Source organism: Nerophis ophidion, linkage group LG18, assembly GCF_033978795.1.
Source record: "Nerophis ophidion isolate RoL-2023_Sa linkage group LG18, RoL_Noph_v1.0, whole genome shotgun sequence".
Lineage (NCBI taxonomy): Eukaryota > Metazoa > Chordata > Actinopteri > Syngnathiformes > Syngnathidae > Nerophis > Nerophis ophidion.
Genome location: NC_084628.1, coordinates 39,011,100 through 39,029,027, shown reverse-complemented (window position 1 = coordinate 39,029,027; position 17,928 = coordinate 39,011,100). Strand labels below are relative to the sequence as shown.

At 46.0% G+C, this 17,928-nt stretch overlaps 2 protein-coding genes across 2 annotated transcripts in view; one reads left to right on the top strand and one right to left on the bottom strand.

Annotated features, from left to right (window-relative positions):
• Positions 1 to 17,928, bottom strand: part of zgc:77784 (uncharacterized protein LOC402947 homolog) — a 206,847-nt gene that overhangs the window by 68,263 nt on the left and 120,656 nt on the right. Inside the window, exons 10-12 of the mRNA XM_061878097.1 lie at positions 15,220 to 15,425; positions 1,755 to 1,836; positions 1,468 to 1,636 (exon numbers count right to left, since the gene is read on the bottom strand). Of these exons, the coding sequence (XP_061734081.1) occupies positions 1,468 to 1,636; positions 1,755 to 1,836; positions 15,220 to 15,425 (457 nt within the window). The remainder of the gene's footprint in view (positions 1 to 1,467; positions 1,637 to 1,754; positions 1,837 to 15,219; positions 15,426 to 17,928) is intronic.
• LOC133537181 (sterile alpha motif domain-containing protein 1-like) lies at positions 10,205 to 11,036 on the top strand. The gene is made up of 2 exons (XM_061878099.1): positions 10,205 to 10,601; positions 10,680 to 11,036. The coding sequence occupies exons 1-2, from the start codon at positions 10,221 to 10,223 to the stop codon at positions 10,740 to 10,742; spliced, it is 444 nt and encodes a 147-aa protein (XP_061734083.1). The 5' UTR covers positions 10,205 to 10,220; the 3' UTR covers positions 10,743 to 11,036.

Sequence of the window (17,928 nt, the reverse complement as noted above, 5' to 3'; positions counted from 1 at the left end):
TAGTGGATATGTTTATTTTACTTTTTATTCATAGCTGTATGTAGAAGTGTCTGGTTGTATCTGCTGCTTTAATGTCTTTAATGTCCTCTGTGTTCTTTGATGTTTGATGTTTCCCTCTTACACACATGGAAGAGGGATGTGTACTATGGCTATGAATTGTTGTTGTTTTTTTGGGGTTTTTTTCCCCTTGGCCTCAGCCTGCACCCCCACTCCAGGGCCTAGGCTAAGACCGATTTTTTAATTTTATTTTAATCTTCTATTTTTTTCTCCCCCCCCCCCTTGTTTACCTGTATGTCATCTTTTTTGTAAGGGGCGCTGGAAGCCGGCAGACCCGTCAGCGATCCTGTTCTGTCTCCCTGTAATGTTTGTCTGATCTTGAATGGGATTGTGCTGAAAATTGTCATTTTCCTGAAGGAACTCTCCTGACGGAATAAATAAAGTACTATCTATCTATCTATCTAGATCAGTGGTGTCCAAAGTGCGGCCCGGGGGCCATTTGCGGCCCTCAGGTAATTTTTTAACGGCCCCACAACACATTCTAAAAATACGATAAAAAAACAAACATAGTATAAAAGAGCAAACAGGTGAAATGTAACAATACATTGTTGCAATGTTTAGTCTAATATTACAAAGTTGCCATGCATGCTGTTTCTTTAAAAAATATCAATGAATCAAAATCAACATCATTATGAATTATTGACCTATTCAAGGCTTCAATTATGTCACATTAAATATTCCACTTTGAGATATTCTTTGGGGAAAATGTTGCTTATTTTGTGTTTGCCATATAAAAAACTGAGCTCTTTTTTTTTTTTTTTAAAGAAGGGCCTAAAACAAACACACAAAAAACATGAACAACAATCAAACTTATAATTTAAAGGATAGATCTGAAGCTGATCTCGAAATTATTGTGCTAAACGTGAACATAAAAAAAAAAATTACAATTTATTTTTCAACACTTTAATGATCCCCAATAATTTTAGTGGGATTTTTTTTTTGTATGTGTCATTGCTCAAAAAAATTTCAATTTTGTTACGAGTTATTGACCTTTTTAAGGCTCCAATTATTTTAAAATACCAAACATTCCTCTTTAAAATTTAATTGGGGGAAACAATTGCATATTAGGGTTTTTCTTTGACAAAAAGGGGATACAACTTAAATTTTTAAAACGTTTTTTCGACAGGTAGACCTAATGTTGATTGAGAGATTTAAACTTTGAATAATAATAATGATAATAATAATAAATAATGATAATTTTTTTTATATTTTTTGGACGAAAAGCCCTTGGCTTTACCGGGATCAAGCCTGAGTGGAGTCCTAAATGTAGACTTTTTTTATGCATTTATTGTATTGGTTTTTAAAATAAAAAATATCAAAATGGCCCCTGCTCACTTTGATTTTTCAATGTGTGGCCCTCAGTGGAAAAAGTTTGGACACCCCTGCATTAGATGGTGCAGGTTGGCATACCTGAAGGCCTCAATGATGTAGGAGGTGACGGCGGCCCCGCCCTCGTGTGGGTTGGACTGCCAGGTGAGGGTGACACTGTCCCGGGTGACATCAGTCACCACCGGTTTCTGCGGGGGACCCGGCAGCTGGATGAACTCGGAGATTTTGGAAACGGAGGACAGCCCGCCTTCTGTTGAGGAAGGGACGGTCACATGTTTTGAAGACAAAAGCGTTCCTCCGCACTTTCGCGGCTTTGACGTTGACAGAGTGTGAAGTGGAACACAAAGACAAGAGTTTGGCGCGAGTACCTCTGACAGCCAGCATGGCGCTCCAGCTCGACTCCCCCGTGGGGCTGGAAGCGACGCACGTGTACATGCCGGAGTCTGCTTCCTGCCGAGCCACAGTCGGGATTCCACGCGGGACGCACAACGGGGGAAAAGGGGACAAAAAAAAGCTTTGAGAACAAAGTGCAACATTTTAAAAGAATGACAGAATGATTGCAGCAGTAGTGGTAGAACTTTGGTGACTTTGGTTCACTTCCGTACTGCGTAGAAGGAACTGCGGTGGTCTTAAAGAGTGAAAAAGCCAAAACCCAAGCTCAAGCTCAAAAGTTTACATACACTTGTAAAGAACATAAAATCCTGGCTGTTTTGACTTTCCAATCATTTCTATAACTCTTATTTTTTTTTGATGTAGTGATTGGAGCACATACTTGGTCACAAAAACATTCATGAAGTTTGTTTCTTTTATGAATTTATTATGGCTCTACTGAAAATGTGAAGGTCAAAAGTATACATGCAGCAATGTTCATATTTGCTTACATGTCCCTTGGCAAGTTTTACTGCAATAAACCTGTTGGTTTTTTGACATGGACTTGTTTCTTCAGCATTGTCCACACGTTTAAGTCAGGACTTTGGGAAGGCCATTCTAAAACCTTCATTCTAGCCTGATTTAGCCATTCCTTTACCACTTTTGACGTGTGTTTGGGGTCATTGTCCTGTTGGAACACCCAACTGCGCCCAAGACCCAACCTCCGGGCTGATGATTTTAGTTTGTCCTGAAGAATTTGGAGGTAATCCTCCTTTTTCATTGTCCCATTTACTCTCTGTAAAGCACCAGTTCCATTGGCAGCAAATTACTACCACCACCATGCTTTATGGTAGGCTTGGTGTTCCTGGGATTAAAGGCCTCACCTTTTCTCCTCCAAACATATTGCTTGGTATTGTGGCCGAAAAGCTAAATTTTTGTTTCATCTGACCACAGAACTTTCCTCCAGGAGGTCTTATTTTTGTCCATGTGATGTCAGGTGAAATAAAAATTGTTACGTTTGTGACTTGGCATTGTTGGTGTGATCCCAGGGTGCAGAGAAGGCACGCGGAAGGTCCCTTTGTTAGGTACAAGGAAATAAAGCGTAACCACAGAAAATGCACCGATGTGGAAGAGTAAGTAGTCAACCCGCGATGTGGAAGAGTAGTCATACACAGATGTGGAAGAGTAGTCATACACAGATGTGGAAGAGTAATATACCACAGATGTGGAAGAGTAGTCTACCACAGATGTGGAGACAGATGTGGAATAGTAGTCAACCGTAGATGTGGAAGAGTAGTCAACCACAGAAGTAGAAGAGTAGTCAACCACAGAAGTAGAAGAGTAGTCATCCACAGATGTGGAAGAGTAGTCAACCACAAATGTGGAAGAGTAGTCTACCACAGATGTGGAAGAGTAGTCAACCACAAATGTGGAAGAGTAGTCTACCACAGATGACGAAGAGTAGTCAACCACAAATGTGGAAGAGTAGTCTACCACACTTGTGGAAGAGTAGTCTACCACTCATGTGGAAGAGTAGTCAACCACACATGTGGAAGAGTAGTCAACCACACATGTGGAAGAGTAGTCTACCACACATGTGGAAGAGTAGTCTACCACACATGTGGAAGAGTAGTCTACCACAGATAACGAAGAGTAGTCTACCACAGATGTGGAAGAGTAGTCTACCACAGATGTGGAAAAGTAGTCAACCACAAATGTGGAAGAGTAGTCTACCACAGATGACGAAGAGTAGTCAACCACAAATATGGAAGAGTAGTCAACCACACATGTGGAAGAGAAGTCAAACACACATGTGGAAGAGTAGTCAAGCACACGTGGAAGAGCATTGAACCACAAATGTGGAAGAGTAGTCTACCACGGATGTGGAAGAGTAGTCAACCACACATGTGGAAGAGTGCTGAACCACAAATGTGGAAGAGTAGTCTACCATGGATGCGGAAAAGTAGTCAACCACACATGTGGAAGAGTACTGAACCACAAATGTGGAAGAGTAGTCTACCACAGATGATGAAGAGTAGTCTACCACAGATGTGGAAGAGTAGTCAACCACAAATGTGGAAGAGTAGTCAACCACAAATGTGGAAGAGTAGTCAACCACAAATGTGGAAAAGTAGTCTACCACAGATGTGGAAGAGTAGTCAACCACACATGTGGAAGCGTAGTATACCACACATGTGGAAGCGTAGTCTACCACACATGTGGAAGAGTAGTCAACCACACATGTGGAAGAGTAGTCAACCACACATGTGGAAGAGTAGTTAAACACACATGTGGAAGAGCACTGAACCACAAATGTGGAAGAGTAGTCTACCACGGATGTGGAAGAGTACTGAACCACAAATGTGGAAGAGTAGTCTACCACGGATGCGGAAGAATAGTCAATCACACATGTGGAAGAGTACTGAACCACACATGTGGAAGAGCAGTCAACCACACATGTGGAAGAGTAGTCAAACACACATGTGGAAGAGCACTGAACCACAAATGTGGAAGAGTAGTCTACCACGGATGTGGAAGAGTACTGAACCACAAATGTGGAAGAGTAGTCTACCACGGATGCGGAAGAATAGTCAATCACACATGTGGAAGAGTACTGAACCACAAATGTGGAAGAGTAGTCTACCACGGATGCGGAAGAGTAGTCAACCACACATGTGGAAGAGTACTGAACCACAAATGTGGAAGAGTAGTCTACCACGGATGCGGAAGAGTAGTCAACCACACATGTGGAAGAGTACTGAACCACAAATGTGGAAGAGTAGTCTACCACGGATGCGGAAGAGTAGTCAATCACACATGTGAAGAGTACTGAACCACAAATGTGGAAGAGTAGTCTACCACGGATGCGGAAGAGTAGTCTACCACGGATGCGGAAGAGTAGTCAACCACACATGTGGAAGAGTACTGAACCACAAATGTGGAAGAGTAGTCTACCACGGATGCGGAAGAGTAGTCAACCACACATGTGGAAGAGTACTGAACCACAAATGTGGAAGAGTAGTCTACCACGGATGCGGAAGAGTAGTCAACCACACATGTGGAAGAGTACTGAACCACAAATGTGGAAGAGTAGTCTACCACGGATGCGGAAGAGTAGTCAACCACACATGTGGAAGAGTACTGAACCACAAATGTGGAAGAGTAATCTACCACGGATGCGGAAGAGTAGTCAACCACACATGTGGAAGAGTACTGAACCACAAATGTGGAAGAGTAGTCTACCACGGATGCGGAAGAGTAGTCAACCACACATGTGGAAGAGTACTGAACCACAAATGTGGAAGAGTAGTCTACCACGGATGCGGAAGAGTAGTCAAACACAAATGTGGAAGAGCACTGAACCACAAATGTGGAAGAGTTGTTTACCACAGATGTGGAAGAGTAATTAACCACGGATGAAAATGCAAAAGGACAACATAAAACTGAATGGGCCAAGACTGGCACTGGCATAACTTATATGGTGATTGCCAACAGGCTGTGACGAGGTAGGGGAACCGCAGAAGAAGTGGAAAGACAGGAAGTAAATAAAATAATACAAAAGCCAAAACAGTCACGGCACAGAGAAAAAGTACAAATACATTTGTTATGCTGGCTCAACAACGTCCTAAAACTAGTTATGTGGACTCCTACAGTGCTTGTTTGCAATGTTTCCCAAGTGAAAGTGTTACCATTCCAGCGGAACAAGAGTGTGCATGTCAATGTGGCGTTAGTACCATGCCTAGTAATGTCCCCTCCTCCCGCCCTGCCTGGTGATCTGCCCTCCTCCCGCCCTGCCTGGTGATGTCCCTTCCTCCCGCCCTGCCTTGTGATGTGCCCTCCTCCCGTCCTGCCTGGTGATGTCCCCTCCTCCCGCCCTGCCTGGTGATGTCCCCTACTCCCGCCCTGCCTGGTGATGTCCCCTCCTCCCGCCCTGCCTGGTGATGTCCCCTCCTCCCGCCCTGCCTGGTGTTGTCCCTTCCTCCCGCCCTGCCTGGTGTTGTCCCTTCCTCCCGCCTTGCATGGTGATGTCCCCTCCTCCCACCCTGCCTGGTGATGTCCCTTCCTCCCACCCTGCCTGGTGTTGTCCCCTCCTCCCCTCCTCCCACCCTGCCTGGTGTTGTCCCCTCCTCCCGCCCTGCCTGGTGTTGTCCCTTCCTCCTGCCTTGCATGGTGATGTCCCCTCCTCCCGCCCTGCAAGGTGTTGTCCCTTCCTCCCCCCCATGCCTGGTGATGTCCCCTCCTCCCGCCCTGCCTGGTGATGTCCCCTACTCCCGCCCTGCCTGGTGATGTCCCCTCCTCCCGCCCTGCCTGGTGATGTCCCCTCCTCCCGCCCTGCCTGGTGTTGTCCCTTCCTCCCGCCCTGCCTGGTGTTGTCCCTTCCTCCCGCCTTGCATGGTGATGTCCCCTCCTCCCACCCTGCCTGGTGATGTCCCTTCCTCCCACCCTGCCTGGTGTTGTCCCCTCCTCCCCTCCTCCCACCCTGCCTGGTGTTGTCCCCTCCTCCCGCCCTGCCTGGTGTTGTCCCTTCCTCCTGCCTTGCATGGTGATGTCCCCTCCTCCCGCCCTGCAAGGTGTTGTCCCTTCCTCCCCCCCATGCCTGGTGATGTCCCCTCCTCCCACCCTGCCTGGTGTTGTCCCTTCCTCCCGCCCATGCCTGGTGTTGTCCCTCCCTCCCACCCTGCCTAGTAATGTCCCTTCCTCCCACCCATGCCTGGTGTTGTCTCTTCCTCCCACCCTGCCTGGTGATGTCCCCTCCTCCCCCCCTGCCTGGTGATGTCCCCTCCTCCCGCCCTACCTGGTGTTGTCCCTTCCTCCCGCCCTGCCTGGTGATGTCCCTTCCTCCCGCCCTGCCTGGTGCTGTCCCCTCCTCCCGCCCTGCCTGGTGTTGTCCCCTCCTCCCGCCCTGCCTGGGGTTGTCCCCTCCTCCCGCCCTGCTTGGTGTTGTCCCTTCCTCCCGCCCTGCCTGGTGATGTTCCTTCCTCCCGCCCTGTCTGGTGTTGTCCCCTCCTCCCGCCCTGCCTGGTGATGTCCCCTCCTCGCGCCCTGGCTGGTAATGTCCCCTCCTCCCGCCCTGCTTGGTGATGTCCCTTCCTCCCACCCTGCCTAGTAATGTCCCTCCCTCCCGCCCATGCCTGGTGTTGTCCCTTCCTCCCACCCTGCCTGGTGATGTCCCTTCCTCCCCCCCATGCCTGGTAATGTCCCCTCCTCCCGCCCTGCCTGGTGTTGTCCCTTCCTCCCCCCCATGCCTGGTGATGTCCCCTCCCGCCCTGTCTGGTGATGTCCTTCCTCCCGCCCTGCCTGGTGTTGTCCCCTCCTCCCCCCCATGCCTGGTGATGTCCCCTCCTCCCGCCCTGTCTGGTGATGTCCTTCCTCCCGCCCTGTCTGGTGATGTCCTTCCTCCCGCCCTGCCTGGTGTTGTCCCTTCCTCCCCCCCATGCCTGGTGATGTCCCCTCCTCCCGCCCTGCCTGGTGATGTCCCTTCCTCCCGCCCTGCCTGGTGTTGTCTCCTCCTCCCGCCCTGCCTGGTGTTGTCCCCTCCTCCCGCCCTGCCTGGTGATGTCCCCTCCTCGCGCCCTGCCTGGTGATGTCCCCTCCTCGCGCCCTGGCTGGTGATGTCCCCTCCTCCCGCCCTGCCTTGTGATGTCCCCTCCTCCCGTCCTGCCTGGTGATGTCCCCCTCCTCCTGCCCTGCCTGGTGTTGTCCCCTCCTCCCGCCCTGCAAAGACCCAGGGACCTAATGAGATCATGCTCTGCAGTGCCGACCCGGGCTGGCGGCAGATTCACTTCCCTGGATGACTTCAACTGCCGCTGAAATATTGATGGGGCGTCGGGGGCATCGGCGGGGTAAATATTTTTAGTCCGTGACTCGTCATCTCCATTTCCACTGTTTTTTTTTCTTTTTTTCCTCCCTTGTCAACCTCTCCGTGCCACACTAATGCATTTCCTCTGTTCCAGTGAGCACATCGCCATGGCAGAACCCCCCCCCCCCCCCCCCCCCAACCCCAACCCGGACTCCAAGTTTGCAGAGAAACACTGCTGAGATGCCAAGAGCCAATAAGCAGGCGATTTAATTATAAACTAGATGATTAATTGTCTATCTCCAGTCCATTAACGATAAAAGACGCCGCCTTGCCGACCTCCAGGTGGGGTTATGGCAGCGATACTGACTCCTCTTCCATCAAAGCCCGCTGCATTAGCATTTGCAAACAAGACGGCTTCATTACCATTACAATTATACGGCGCGTGAGCATGTAATTGCAACGCAGAGATACGGACCACCACGGAGAGACGGCTCTTTGAAACTGGGATTATAATGCGCTGAAGAAAATTGGAATTTATAATGAATAGTCATGTGAACTGAACTAAAAGGGAAGTGAAGGTGAGGCAGGATTGTTTACATTGACATCTCAGCACACCAAACAGCATTGGTACTGTTACCATGGTGACAGACTCAATACAAAACCACACTGCAAAAAGTGAAATCTACGTAAGATGAAATATCTCAAATAAGGGTGATATTTGCTTATTTTCTGTAACGATCTGTCACTTACTTTCTGATAGTTTTTCGTGTTTTGTACTTTGTTTCCTGTTCAGTGCTCTTATTTTGTCATACTTCCTGTTTACTCCGCTGAGCACTGTTTTTGTCACACTCGCCGTTGATTGGCAGCGGTCCTCAGCTGCGGTCAATCAACAGGTCTATTTATGTTTCACTCGAGCACTCCTCAGTGCTCGAAGTTAAACCTATGTTGGGAACATCTCCATGCAAGACTGCTTTCTGTTTATATATTTTACTTTGATGAAATTAAAATCATCTTACCTGCTTTCTGCTCTCCTGGATTTTTGCATACTTGAGGTCACACAACTGCAGCCATGCGACACCCCAACAGTAACTTCGAGCCAGAAAATTGTGACCTCGCGAGAATCCCTGTCGGCAATCCTCAGCCGACGTTCTGGACCGCACAATTCCTGGAGGACTTGAAGGCCAGGTTTGTGCGGTCCCAGCCTACAGACGCGGACCCTCTCCCCGCGGCAACGCCACCGGCTTCGGCTCTCCGACCGGCGCGTCCGCCACTTCCTGCATGCCTCGCGGCTCCCGCGGCAACGCTACCGGCTACGGCTCTCCGACCGGCGCGTCCTCCGCCGCCATCCTTCCTCTCGGCAACGCTGCCGGCTACGGCTCACCGACCGGCGCGCCCGCCTCCTCCTTCACGTCTCGCGGCTCCTGCGGCTCCGTCGCCGACTGCGGCTCTCCGACCGGCACGTCCGCCGCCGCCATCCTTCCCGTCGTCTGCTGAGCTGCTTCTCCCTGCTCCTACGCAGCTTCCAGCGGCTGCTCCCCGGCTGCTCTTTTTGCCAGCTCCCGCTCTCTTTTTTGGTTCGCCGAGAGCTCCAGTGGAGCCCACAGTGAGGTCGCTTTTGTCCTCCTGCTGGGACTTGGCACGGGACGTGTCTTCGTCCCTCCTCCTGGTCCCCTCCCGCCCGTCCCTGGTTTTCGCACCGGGGGACTCCGACGAGCAGGCACGTTTTCCCGCATGTGTGAACGGTGTCTGGCAGCCACCTAGTGGAGGGGGGCCCACTATACACTGCGGTGCAGCCAGGCACACACCGCTGTCATCCCCGCCAGCGTCTCCTTCCACGGAGACATCTACGTCCCTGGCGGGCTTTCGCCTAGCCCCAACGCCGGCTCCACGCCGAGCCCCAACGCCGGCTCCACGCCGAGCCCCAACGCCGGCTCCACGCCGAGCCCCAACGCCGGCTCCACGCCGAGCCCCAACGCCGGCTCCACGCCGAGCCCCAACGCCGGCTCCACGCCGAGCCCCAACGCCGGCTCCACGCCGAGCCCCAACGCCGGCTCCACGCCGAGCCCCAACGCCGCCAAGAGCAGCACCACGCCGGGCTTCGTCACCGCCGGCATCCGCTATTCCTCGGCCAGCATTTGCTGCTCCTCGCCCGGCGTCATCTGCCGCTTTCACGCCGCCGATGACATCTGCAACAATCACGCCTCCGATGACGCCTGCCGCTTCAACGCCGCCGATGACGTCTGCCGCTTTCACGCCGCCGATGACGTCTGCCGCTTTCACGCCGCCGATGACGTCTGCCGCTTTCACGCCGCCGATGACGTCTGCCGCTTTCACGCCGCCGATGACGTCTGCCGCTTTCACGCCGCCGATGACGTCTGCCGCTTTCACGCCGCCGATGACGTCTGCCGCTTTCACGCCGCCGATGACGTCTGCCGCTTTCACGCCGCCGATGACGTCTGCCGCTTTCACGCCGCCGATGACGTCTGCCGCTTTCACGCCGCCGATGACGTCTGCCGCTTTCACGCCGCCGATGACGTCTGCCGCTTTCACGCCGCCGATGACGTCTGCCGCTTCCACGCCGCCGATGACGTCTGCCGCTTCCACGCCGCCGATGACGTCTGCCGCTTCCACGCCGCCGATGACGTCTGCCGCTTCCACGCCGCCGATGACGTCTGCCGCTTCCACGCCGCCGATGACGTCTGCCGCTTCCACGCCGCCGATGACGTCTGCCGCTTCCACGCCGCCGATGACGTCTGCCGCTTCCACGCCGGCACCAACATCGGCTCCTCAGCCGCCTCCTGCAGAGGTATCTGTTTTGGCTGCAGCCCCCGCCGCTTTGTCTGCTGTCTCCGGGCCTGCTTCAGCGCGCCCGCCTCCACGTCAGCCGCGGATGTGGCCGTGCCCTGGGCGTCCTCCTCGCGGGATGCACTCGTCTCTTTTTCGGCCAATGATGTGGCTGTTCCGTGGCCGCCCGCCCCGCCAGTTCCAGCGGCGCTCTACGCGCCGTCGCCACCTGACTTTCCCTCGCTGGCTGCGGGGACACAAGGTTTGGCGACCTTCCACCAAATCCTCCTTCCATCCTCCCTTACTTTGTGGACATTTTTTTTCCATTTTTCTTTTCCAGGGAACATCTGGTATCTGTTCCTTGAGGGGGAGGTCCTGTAACGATCTGTCACTTACTTTCTGATAGTTTTTCGTGTTTTGTACTTTGTTTCCTGTTCAGTGCTCTTATTTTGTCATACTTCCTGTTTACTCCGCTGAGCACTGTTTTTGTCACACTCGCCGTTGATTGGCAGCGGTCCTCAGCTGCGGTCAATCAACAGGTCTATTTATGTTTCACTCGAGCACTCCTCAGTGCTCGAAGTTAAACCTATGTTGGGAACATCTCCATGCAAGACTGCTTTCTGTTTATATATTTTACTTTGATGAAATTAAAATCATCTTACCTGCTTTCTGCTCTCCTGGATTTTTGCATACTTGAGGTCACACAACTGCAGCCATGCGACACCCCAACATTTTCAGTCTGATAAGATCATTTTTCTCACAAAACAGATTTTATGTTAGAGTGTTTCACTTGTTTTAAGTGTTTTGTTCTTAAATGATCTCAGTAAGATATTACAGATGTTATGACCTATATTGAGTAAAATATGCTTGAAACTAGAATATCAAGTGTTGCAAAGCTGTGTCATCAACACTCACAAGTATAAAACAACTTTTTTTTTAAGTAAAGAATTCTTATTTCAAGCATGAAATAAAAAAATCATGACTTTGACACGATTGTGTCTCATAATTAAAACAGATGATGAAGTAGGTAAGTATAGGTAAAAAGTAGGTTAACATTGATTAAAGGTAAAAAGTAGGTAAACGTAGGTAAAAAAAGGTATAAGGTTGGTAGATATTGATAAAAGAAAGCAAAAAGTATGTAAGTATAGGTAAATGAAGGCAGAAAGTAGGTCAACATTGATAAAAGGTAAAAAAGTAGGTAAACCGAGGTAAAAAAATGGTATTAGGTTGGTATTTATTGATAAAATAAGGTATAAAGTAGGCAAGTACAGGTAAATGAAGGTAAAAAGTAGTCAAACGTAAGTTAAAAAAAGGTATAAGGTTGGTAGATGATAAAAGAAGGTAAAATGTAGGTAATTATAGGTAAATGAAGGTAAAAGGTTGGTAAATATTGATAAAAGCTAAAAAGTAGGTAAGTATAAGTAAATGAAAGTAAAAAGAAAGTAAACAATGATAAGAGGTAAAAAAGTAGGTAAACGTAAGTGAATAAAGGTATGAGGTTGTTAAATATTGATAAAATTATGTAAAAAGTAGGCAAGTACAGGTAAATGAAGGTAAAAAGTAGGTAAACATTGATCAAAGGTAAAAAGTAGGGAAACGTAGGTTAGAAGAAGGTATAAGGTTGTTAAATATTAATAAAAGAAGGTAAAATGTAGGTAAGTATAGGTAAATGAGGGTAAAAGTGAAGTGAAGTGAATGATATTTATATAGCGCATTTTCTCTAGTGACTCAAAGCGCTTTACATAGTGAAACCCAATATCTAAGTTACATTTAAACCAGTGTGGGTGGCACTGGGAGCAGGTGGGTAAAGTGTCTTGCCCAAGGACACAACGGCAGTGACTAGGTTGGCGGAAGCGGGAATCGAACCTGCAACCCTCAAGTTGCTGACACGGCCGCTCTACCAACCAAGCTAAGGTTGGTAAATATTGATAAAATAAGGTAAAAAGGAGGTAAGTATAGGTAAATTAAGGTAAAAAGTAAGTAAACATTGATAAATGGTAAAAAGTAGGTAAGTATAGGTAAATGAAGGTAAAAAGTAGGTAAGTATAGGTATATAAGGGTAATAAGTAGGTAAACATTGATAAAAGGTAAAAAAGCAGGTAAACGTAGGTTAGAAAAAGGTATAAGGTTGGTAAATATTGATAAAAGAAGGTAAAATGTAGATAAGTATAGGTAAATGAATGTAAAACGTTGGTAAATATTGATAAAAGAAGGTAAAAAGGAGGTAAGTATAAGTAAATGAAGGTAAAAAGTAGGTAAACATTGACAAAAGGTAAAAAGTAGTTAAGTACAGGTAAATGAAGGTAAAAAGTAGGTAATAATAGGTAAATGAAGATAAAAAGTAGTTATGTATAGGTATATGAAGGTAAAAAGTAGGTAAACAATGATGAAAGCCAAAAAAGTAGGCAAACGTAGGTTAAAAAAAGGTATAAGGTTGGTAAATATTGATAAAAGAAGGTAAAATGTAGATAAGTATAGGTAAATGAAGGTAAAAGGTTGGTAAATATTGATAAAAGAAGGTAAAAAGGAGGTAAGTATAAGTAAATGAGGGTAAAAAGTAGGTAAACATTGATAAAAGGTAAAAAGTAGTTAAGTACAGGTAAATGAAGGTAAAAAGTAGGTAAGAATAGGTAAATGAAGGTAAAAAGTAGGTAAGTATAGGTATATGAAGTTAAAAAGTAGGTAAACAATGATAAAAGCCAAAAAAGTAGGCAAACGTAGGTTAAAAAAAGGTATAAGGTTGGTAGATATTGATAAAAGAAGGTAAAATGTAGGTAACTATAGCTAAATGAAGGTAAAAGGTTGGTAAATATTGATAAAAGAAGGTAAAAAGTAGGTAAGTATAGGTAAATGAAGGTAAAAGGTTGGTAAATATTGATAAAAGAAGGTAAAAAGTAGGTAAGTATAGGTAAATGAAGGTAAAAAGTAGGTAAGTATAGATAAAAAGTAGGTAAGTAAAGGTAAAAAGTAGGTAAACATTGATAAAAGGTAAAAAGTAGGTAAGTACAGGTAAATGAAGGTAAAAAGTAGGTAAGAATAGGTAAAAATTAGGTAAGTAAAGGTAAAAAATAGGTAAACATTGATAGAAGGTAGAAAGTAGGTAAGTACAGGTAAATGAAGGTAAAAAGTAGGTAACTACAGTTGGTACAGTACAGTAAACTGACAGTTAATATTTAAACATTTAACATGTGACATTACACATTACATATACATATATATATATATATATATATATATATATATATATATATATATATATATATATATATATATATATATATATATATATATATATATATATTACATCCATTAATCCATTTTCTGCCACTTATTCCCTTTGGGGCCACGGGGGCGCTGGTGCCTATCTCAGCTATAATCGGGTTGAAGGCGGAGTACACTCTGGACAAGTCGCCACCTCATCGCAGATATATATATATATATATATATATATGTTTATTCCTTGCGCACTGATTGACGGAAAGAGCACGCACTTGGCGCGATGATGTCATTAAGTCGTACATTTTTAGACCATATGATTTGCCTGAGCGGCTAGGAGACCCCGAGAATAACAAGCGCTTGCCTTGTTGCCTTTCCATTAAGAACAATAAACTAGTTTTTAGTATAACTTTGCTGGTTTCAAGAAATGTAATGGCGAGCACACATTATTATGTCAAGATAATGGCACTAGCATTTACTTCATTTAAGAACATTTTTTAACATATTGAGAAAAAAGGTCTCATATTTTTTCTCCTACCAAGAAAAGTGCACTTGTTATTAGTGAGAATATACTTATTTTAAGCTGTTTTGGGTTCATTGAGGTTAGCTAATTTGACATGTTTTGGAAGGTCTCGACAAGCCACATTTTTTTGTTCTATTGGTACAATACCGCCTGAGGGGTCCAAGGTCCGTAATATCATGGCTTGCGTGCAGTGATTTCTCCAGATTCTTTGAACCTTCTGATGATATTACGGACCGTAGATGGTGAAATCCTTAAATTCCTTGCAATAACTCTGTAGAAGTTGCCCTCTAGTGGGTTCTTCGGACCACCACACACTGCCACTGTTTTATTTTCATTAAATAGTGCAAATCTTTTGCTTTCCAGCAAACTGTCTTTCCTGCGTCTGTGTCTCTCACTCTCTCTGGCTCCCACTCCAGCTCCAACTACGTGTCTCATCCCAGCTGCTGCTAATAAAGGTGACAGGGGATTATGTAACAAGGCCCACCTGGGCCATCCATGCACCTGTCGCTGTCTTTGAGGCCGGTACTGGCATGCACCGTTCCGCGGCAGGCCCGCAGGCCACGGCCCGCCTCCACGAGCTCGTTGAGAAGTGTTGTTCTTAAAATGTCCCAGACAATTTGCTTTGCATTTGTTGACAAAGTGGTGACCTTCGCCCCGTCCTTGTTTGTGAATTAATTAGCCGTTCATGGAAGTTGCTTTCATACCCAATCATGGCACCCACCTGTTCCCAATTAGCCTGTTCAACTGTGGGATGTTCCAAATAAGTCTTTGAGCATTCCTCAACTTTCTCAGTCTTTTTTACCACTTTTTTGAAACATGTTGCGGGCATCAAATTCCAAATGAGATAATATTTGCAAAAATTAACAAAGGTTTACAATTTGAACGTTAAATATCTTGTCTCTGCAGTCTATTCAATTGAATATAAGTTGAAAATGATTTGCAAATCATTGTATTCTCTTTTTATTTACCATTTACACACCGTGACACCTTTACTGGTTTTGGGTTTTGTACATAAATGAATATACGTGTTGACCACGGATTTACTAAGCTTCTGATCATGTCATATTTCACAGACACACCTGTCGGGGGAGCCCTGAGCATTTTTAAGAACAAAACAGCGTTCTTCGTTACCGGAGCTTACCTGTATGTCTCTAATCTCCAAAGTGCCGTTCTCCACCAAGGTCTGACGCGCTTTATTCCCCTCAATTCTTTCTCCGTTCTTCTCCCAGGAAATGTTTACCAAGGGCCCCCCGATGACATGGCAGTGCAGGTGAGCCGTCGCTCCCCGGGACAGCGTGTGATTGGCCGGGCCTTGGCGGATGATCGGCGGGATCCGGCCGGAAGGTCCTGTCGGAGAAGGATCTGATTATAAAAGGACGGTTGAAAAAAATGACAATTAAAGAAAACAAACAACTAGGGCTGGGCGATACATCGATATATCGCGGGTTTGTCTCTGATGCTTGAATTCTGTTGATTTTTCATTCCGTGGCCCTCACTCGAAAAAAGTTTGGGCACCCTTAACTTTCCAACTAACGTCCAATTGTTGAAAAAACACAAAAAACTACACCAGTAGGATAACAGCAACTGGTTTACTGGAATAGGTAAACACACTGCAAAGAATAGTCGTATGTCGCAGATGTAATCAGACCTTGTTATTACGAGGACTGGTGCCTTCATGTTTAAAACTATTATTTGTATAAATAAACTTGTGTGCCGGCAGGGGAGTACAAGTTCATTTAGTAGCAAATATAAATGAACCTGCAGCTGGGGAGCAACAACAAATGTTCTCGATCGGGTTGTTTACAGCAAATGTGTTCATGTGTGACACCCCGTGGAGTTACAACGCAGCGGCGGTTTATAGTTGCTGCGACTTTTATTTGTTTATTGAATAATTGGGCACTAGTTGAAACAAAGCGGCGCGGGATGAGGGAATAAGGAGTCTGCGGACATGGACAAAATGATAAACCTCTCCTAAGGTCCCCTCCAAGGTTTCTCATTGTTATCCCATTGGGTGGAGTTTTTTTCTTGCCCTGATGTGGGATCTGAGCCCAGGATGTCGTTGTGGCTTTTGCAGCCCTTTGAGACACTCGTGATTTAGGGCTATATAAGTAAACACTGATTAATTGATTGATTGATCCACTATGGACAGGACTCTCACACTATTATGCTAGATCCACTATGTACTGGAATCTCACTAGTATGTTAGATCCACTATAGACTGGACTCTCACACTATTATGTTAGATCCACTATGGACTGGACTCTCACTATTATGTTAGATCCACTATGGAGTGGACTCTCACACTATTATGCTAGATCCACTATGGACTGGATTCTCTCACTATTATGTTGGATCCACTATGGACTGGACTCTCACTATTATGTTAGATCCACTATGGACTGGACTCTCACTATTATGTTAGATCCACTATGGACTGGACTCTCAGTGTTATGTTAGATATAATATGGACTGGACTCTCACTATTATGTTAGATCCACTATGGACTGGATTCTCTCTCTATTATGTTAGATCCACTATGGACTGGACTCTCACTATTATGTTAGATCCACTATGGACTGGACTGTTACAATATTATGTTAGATCCACTACGGACTGGACTCTCACACGATTATGTTAGATCCACTATGGACTGGACGCTCACACTATTATAGTAGATCCACAATGGACTGGACTCTCACTATTATGTTGGATCCACTATGGACTGGACTCTCACTATTATGTTAGATCCACTATGGACTGGACTCTCACACTATTATGTTAGATCCACTATGGACTGGACTCTCACACTATTATGTTAGATCCACCATGGACTGGACTCTCACATAATTATGTTAGATCCACTATGGACTGGACTCTCACACTATTATGTTAGATCCACTATGGACTGGATTCTCTATTATATTAGATACACTGTGGACTGGAGTCTCTATTATATTAGATCCACTATGGACTGGACTCTCACACTATTATGTTAGATCCACTATGGACTGGACTCACACTATTATGTTAGATCCACTATGGACTGTACTCTCACTATTATGTTAGATCCACTATGGACTGGACTCTCACACTATTATGTTAGATCCACTATGGACTGGACGCTCACACTATTATGTTAGATCCACTATGGACTGGACTCTCACTATTATGTTAGATCCACTATGGACTGGACTCTCACTATTATGTTAGATCCACTATGGACTGGACTCTCACTATTATGTTAGATCCACTATGGACTGGACTCTCACACTATTATGTTAGATCCACCATGGACTGGACTCTCACACTATTATGTTAGATCCACTATGGACTGGACTCTCACACTTTAATGTTTCTACGACATTCCTACTGGAAGTTACATACAGTTTTGTCTGTATTTTCTTCCTAGGTAGCGCGAGAGCGCAATTTTGAGTTTTGGGGTTTGTTTTTTTGATTAGATAGCAATGTTCGCCAGTCCTGATGTGTGTCAAATTTGGTGAGTTTTGAAGCATGTCAAGGGGGTCAAATTACAGCTCAAAGAGATAGCAGTTTAATAATAAAGAATAATAATAAAACCTTAGAAATTCAATAGGGTCCTCTGTCCCAAAGGGACATCGGTCCCTAATTATAATAAAACCTTAGAAATTCGATAGGGTCCTCTGTCCCAAAGGGAAATTGGTCCCTAATAATAATAAAACCTTAGAAATTCAATAAGGTCCTCTTTCCCAAAGGGACATTGGTCCCTAATAATAATAAAACCTTAGAAATTCGATAGGGTCCTCTGTACCAAAGGGACATTGGTCCCTAATAATAATAAAACCTTATAAATTTGATAGGGTCCTCTGTCCCA

Excerpts from the sequence above, each read along its gene's own strand:
- LOC133537181 (XM_061878099.1), top strand. The coding sequence starts at position 10,221 with ATGACGTCTGCCGCTTCCACGCCGCCGATGACGTCTGCCGCTTCCACG. Across the intron at positions 10,602-10,679 it reads GCTGGCTGCGGGGACACAAG|GGAACATCTGGTATCTGTTC; the intron begins GTTTGGCGACCT and ends TTTCTTTTCCAG.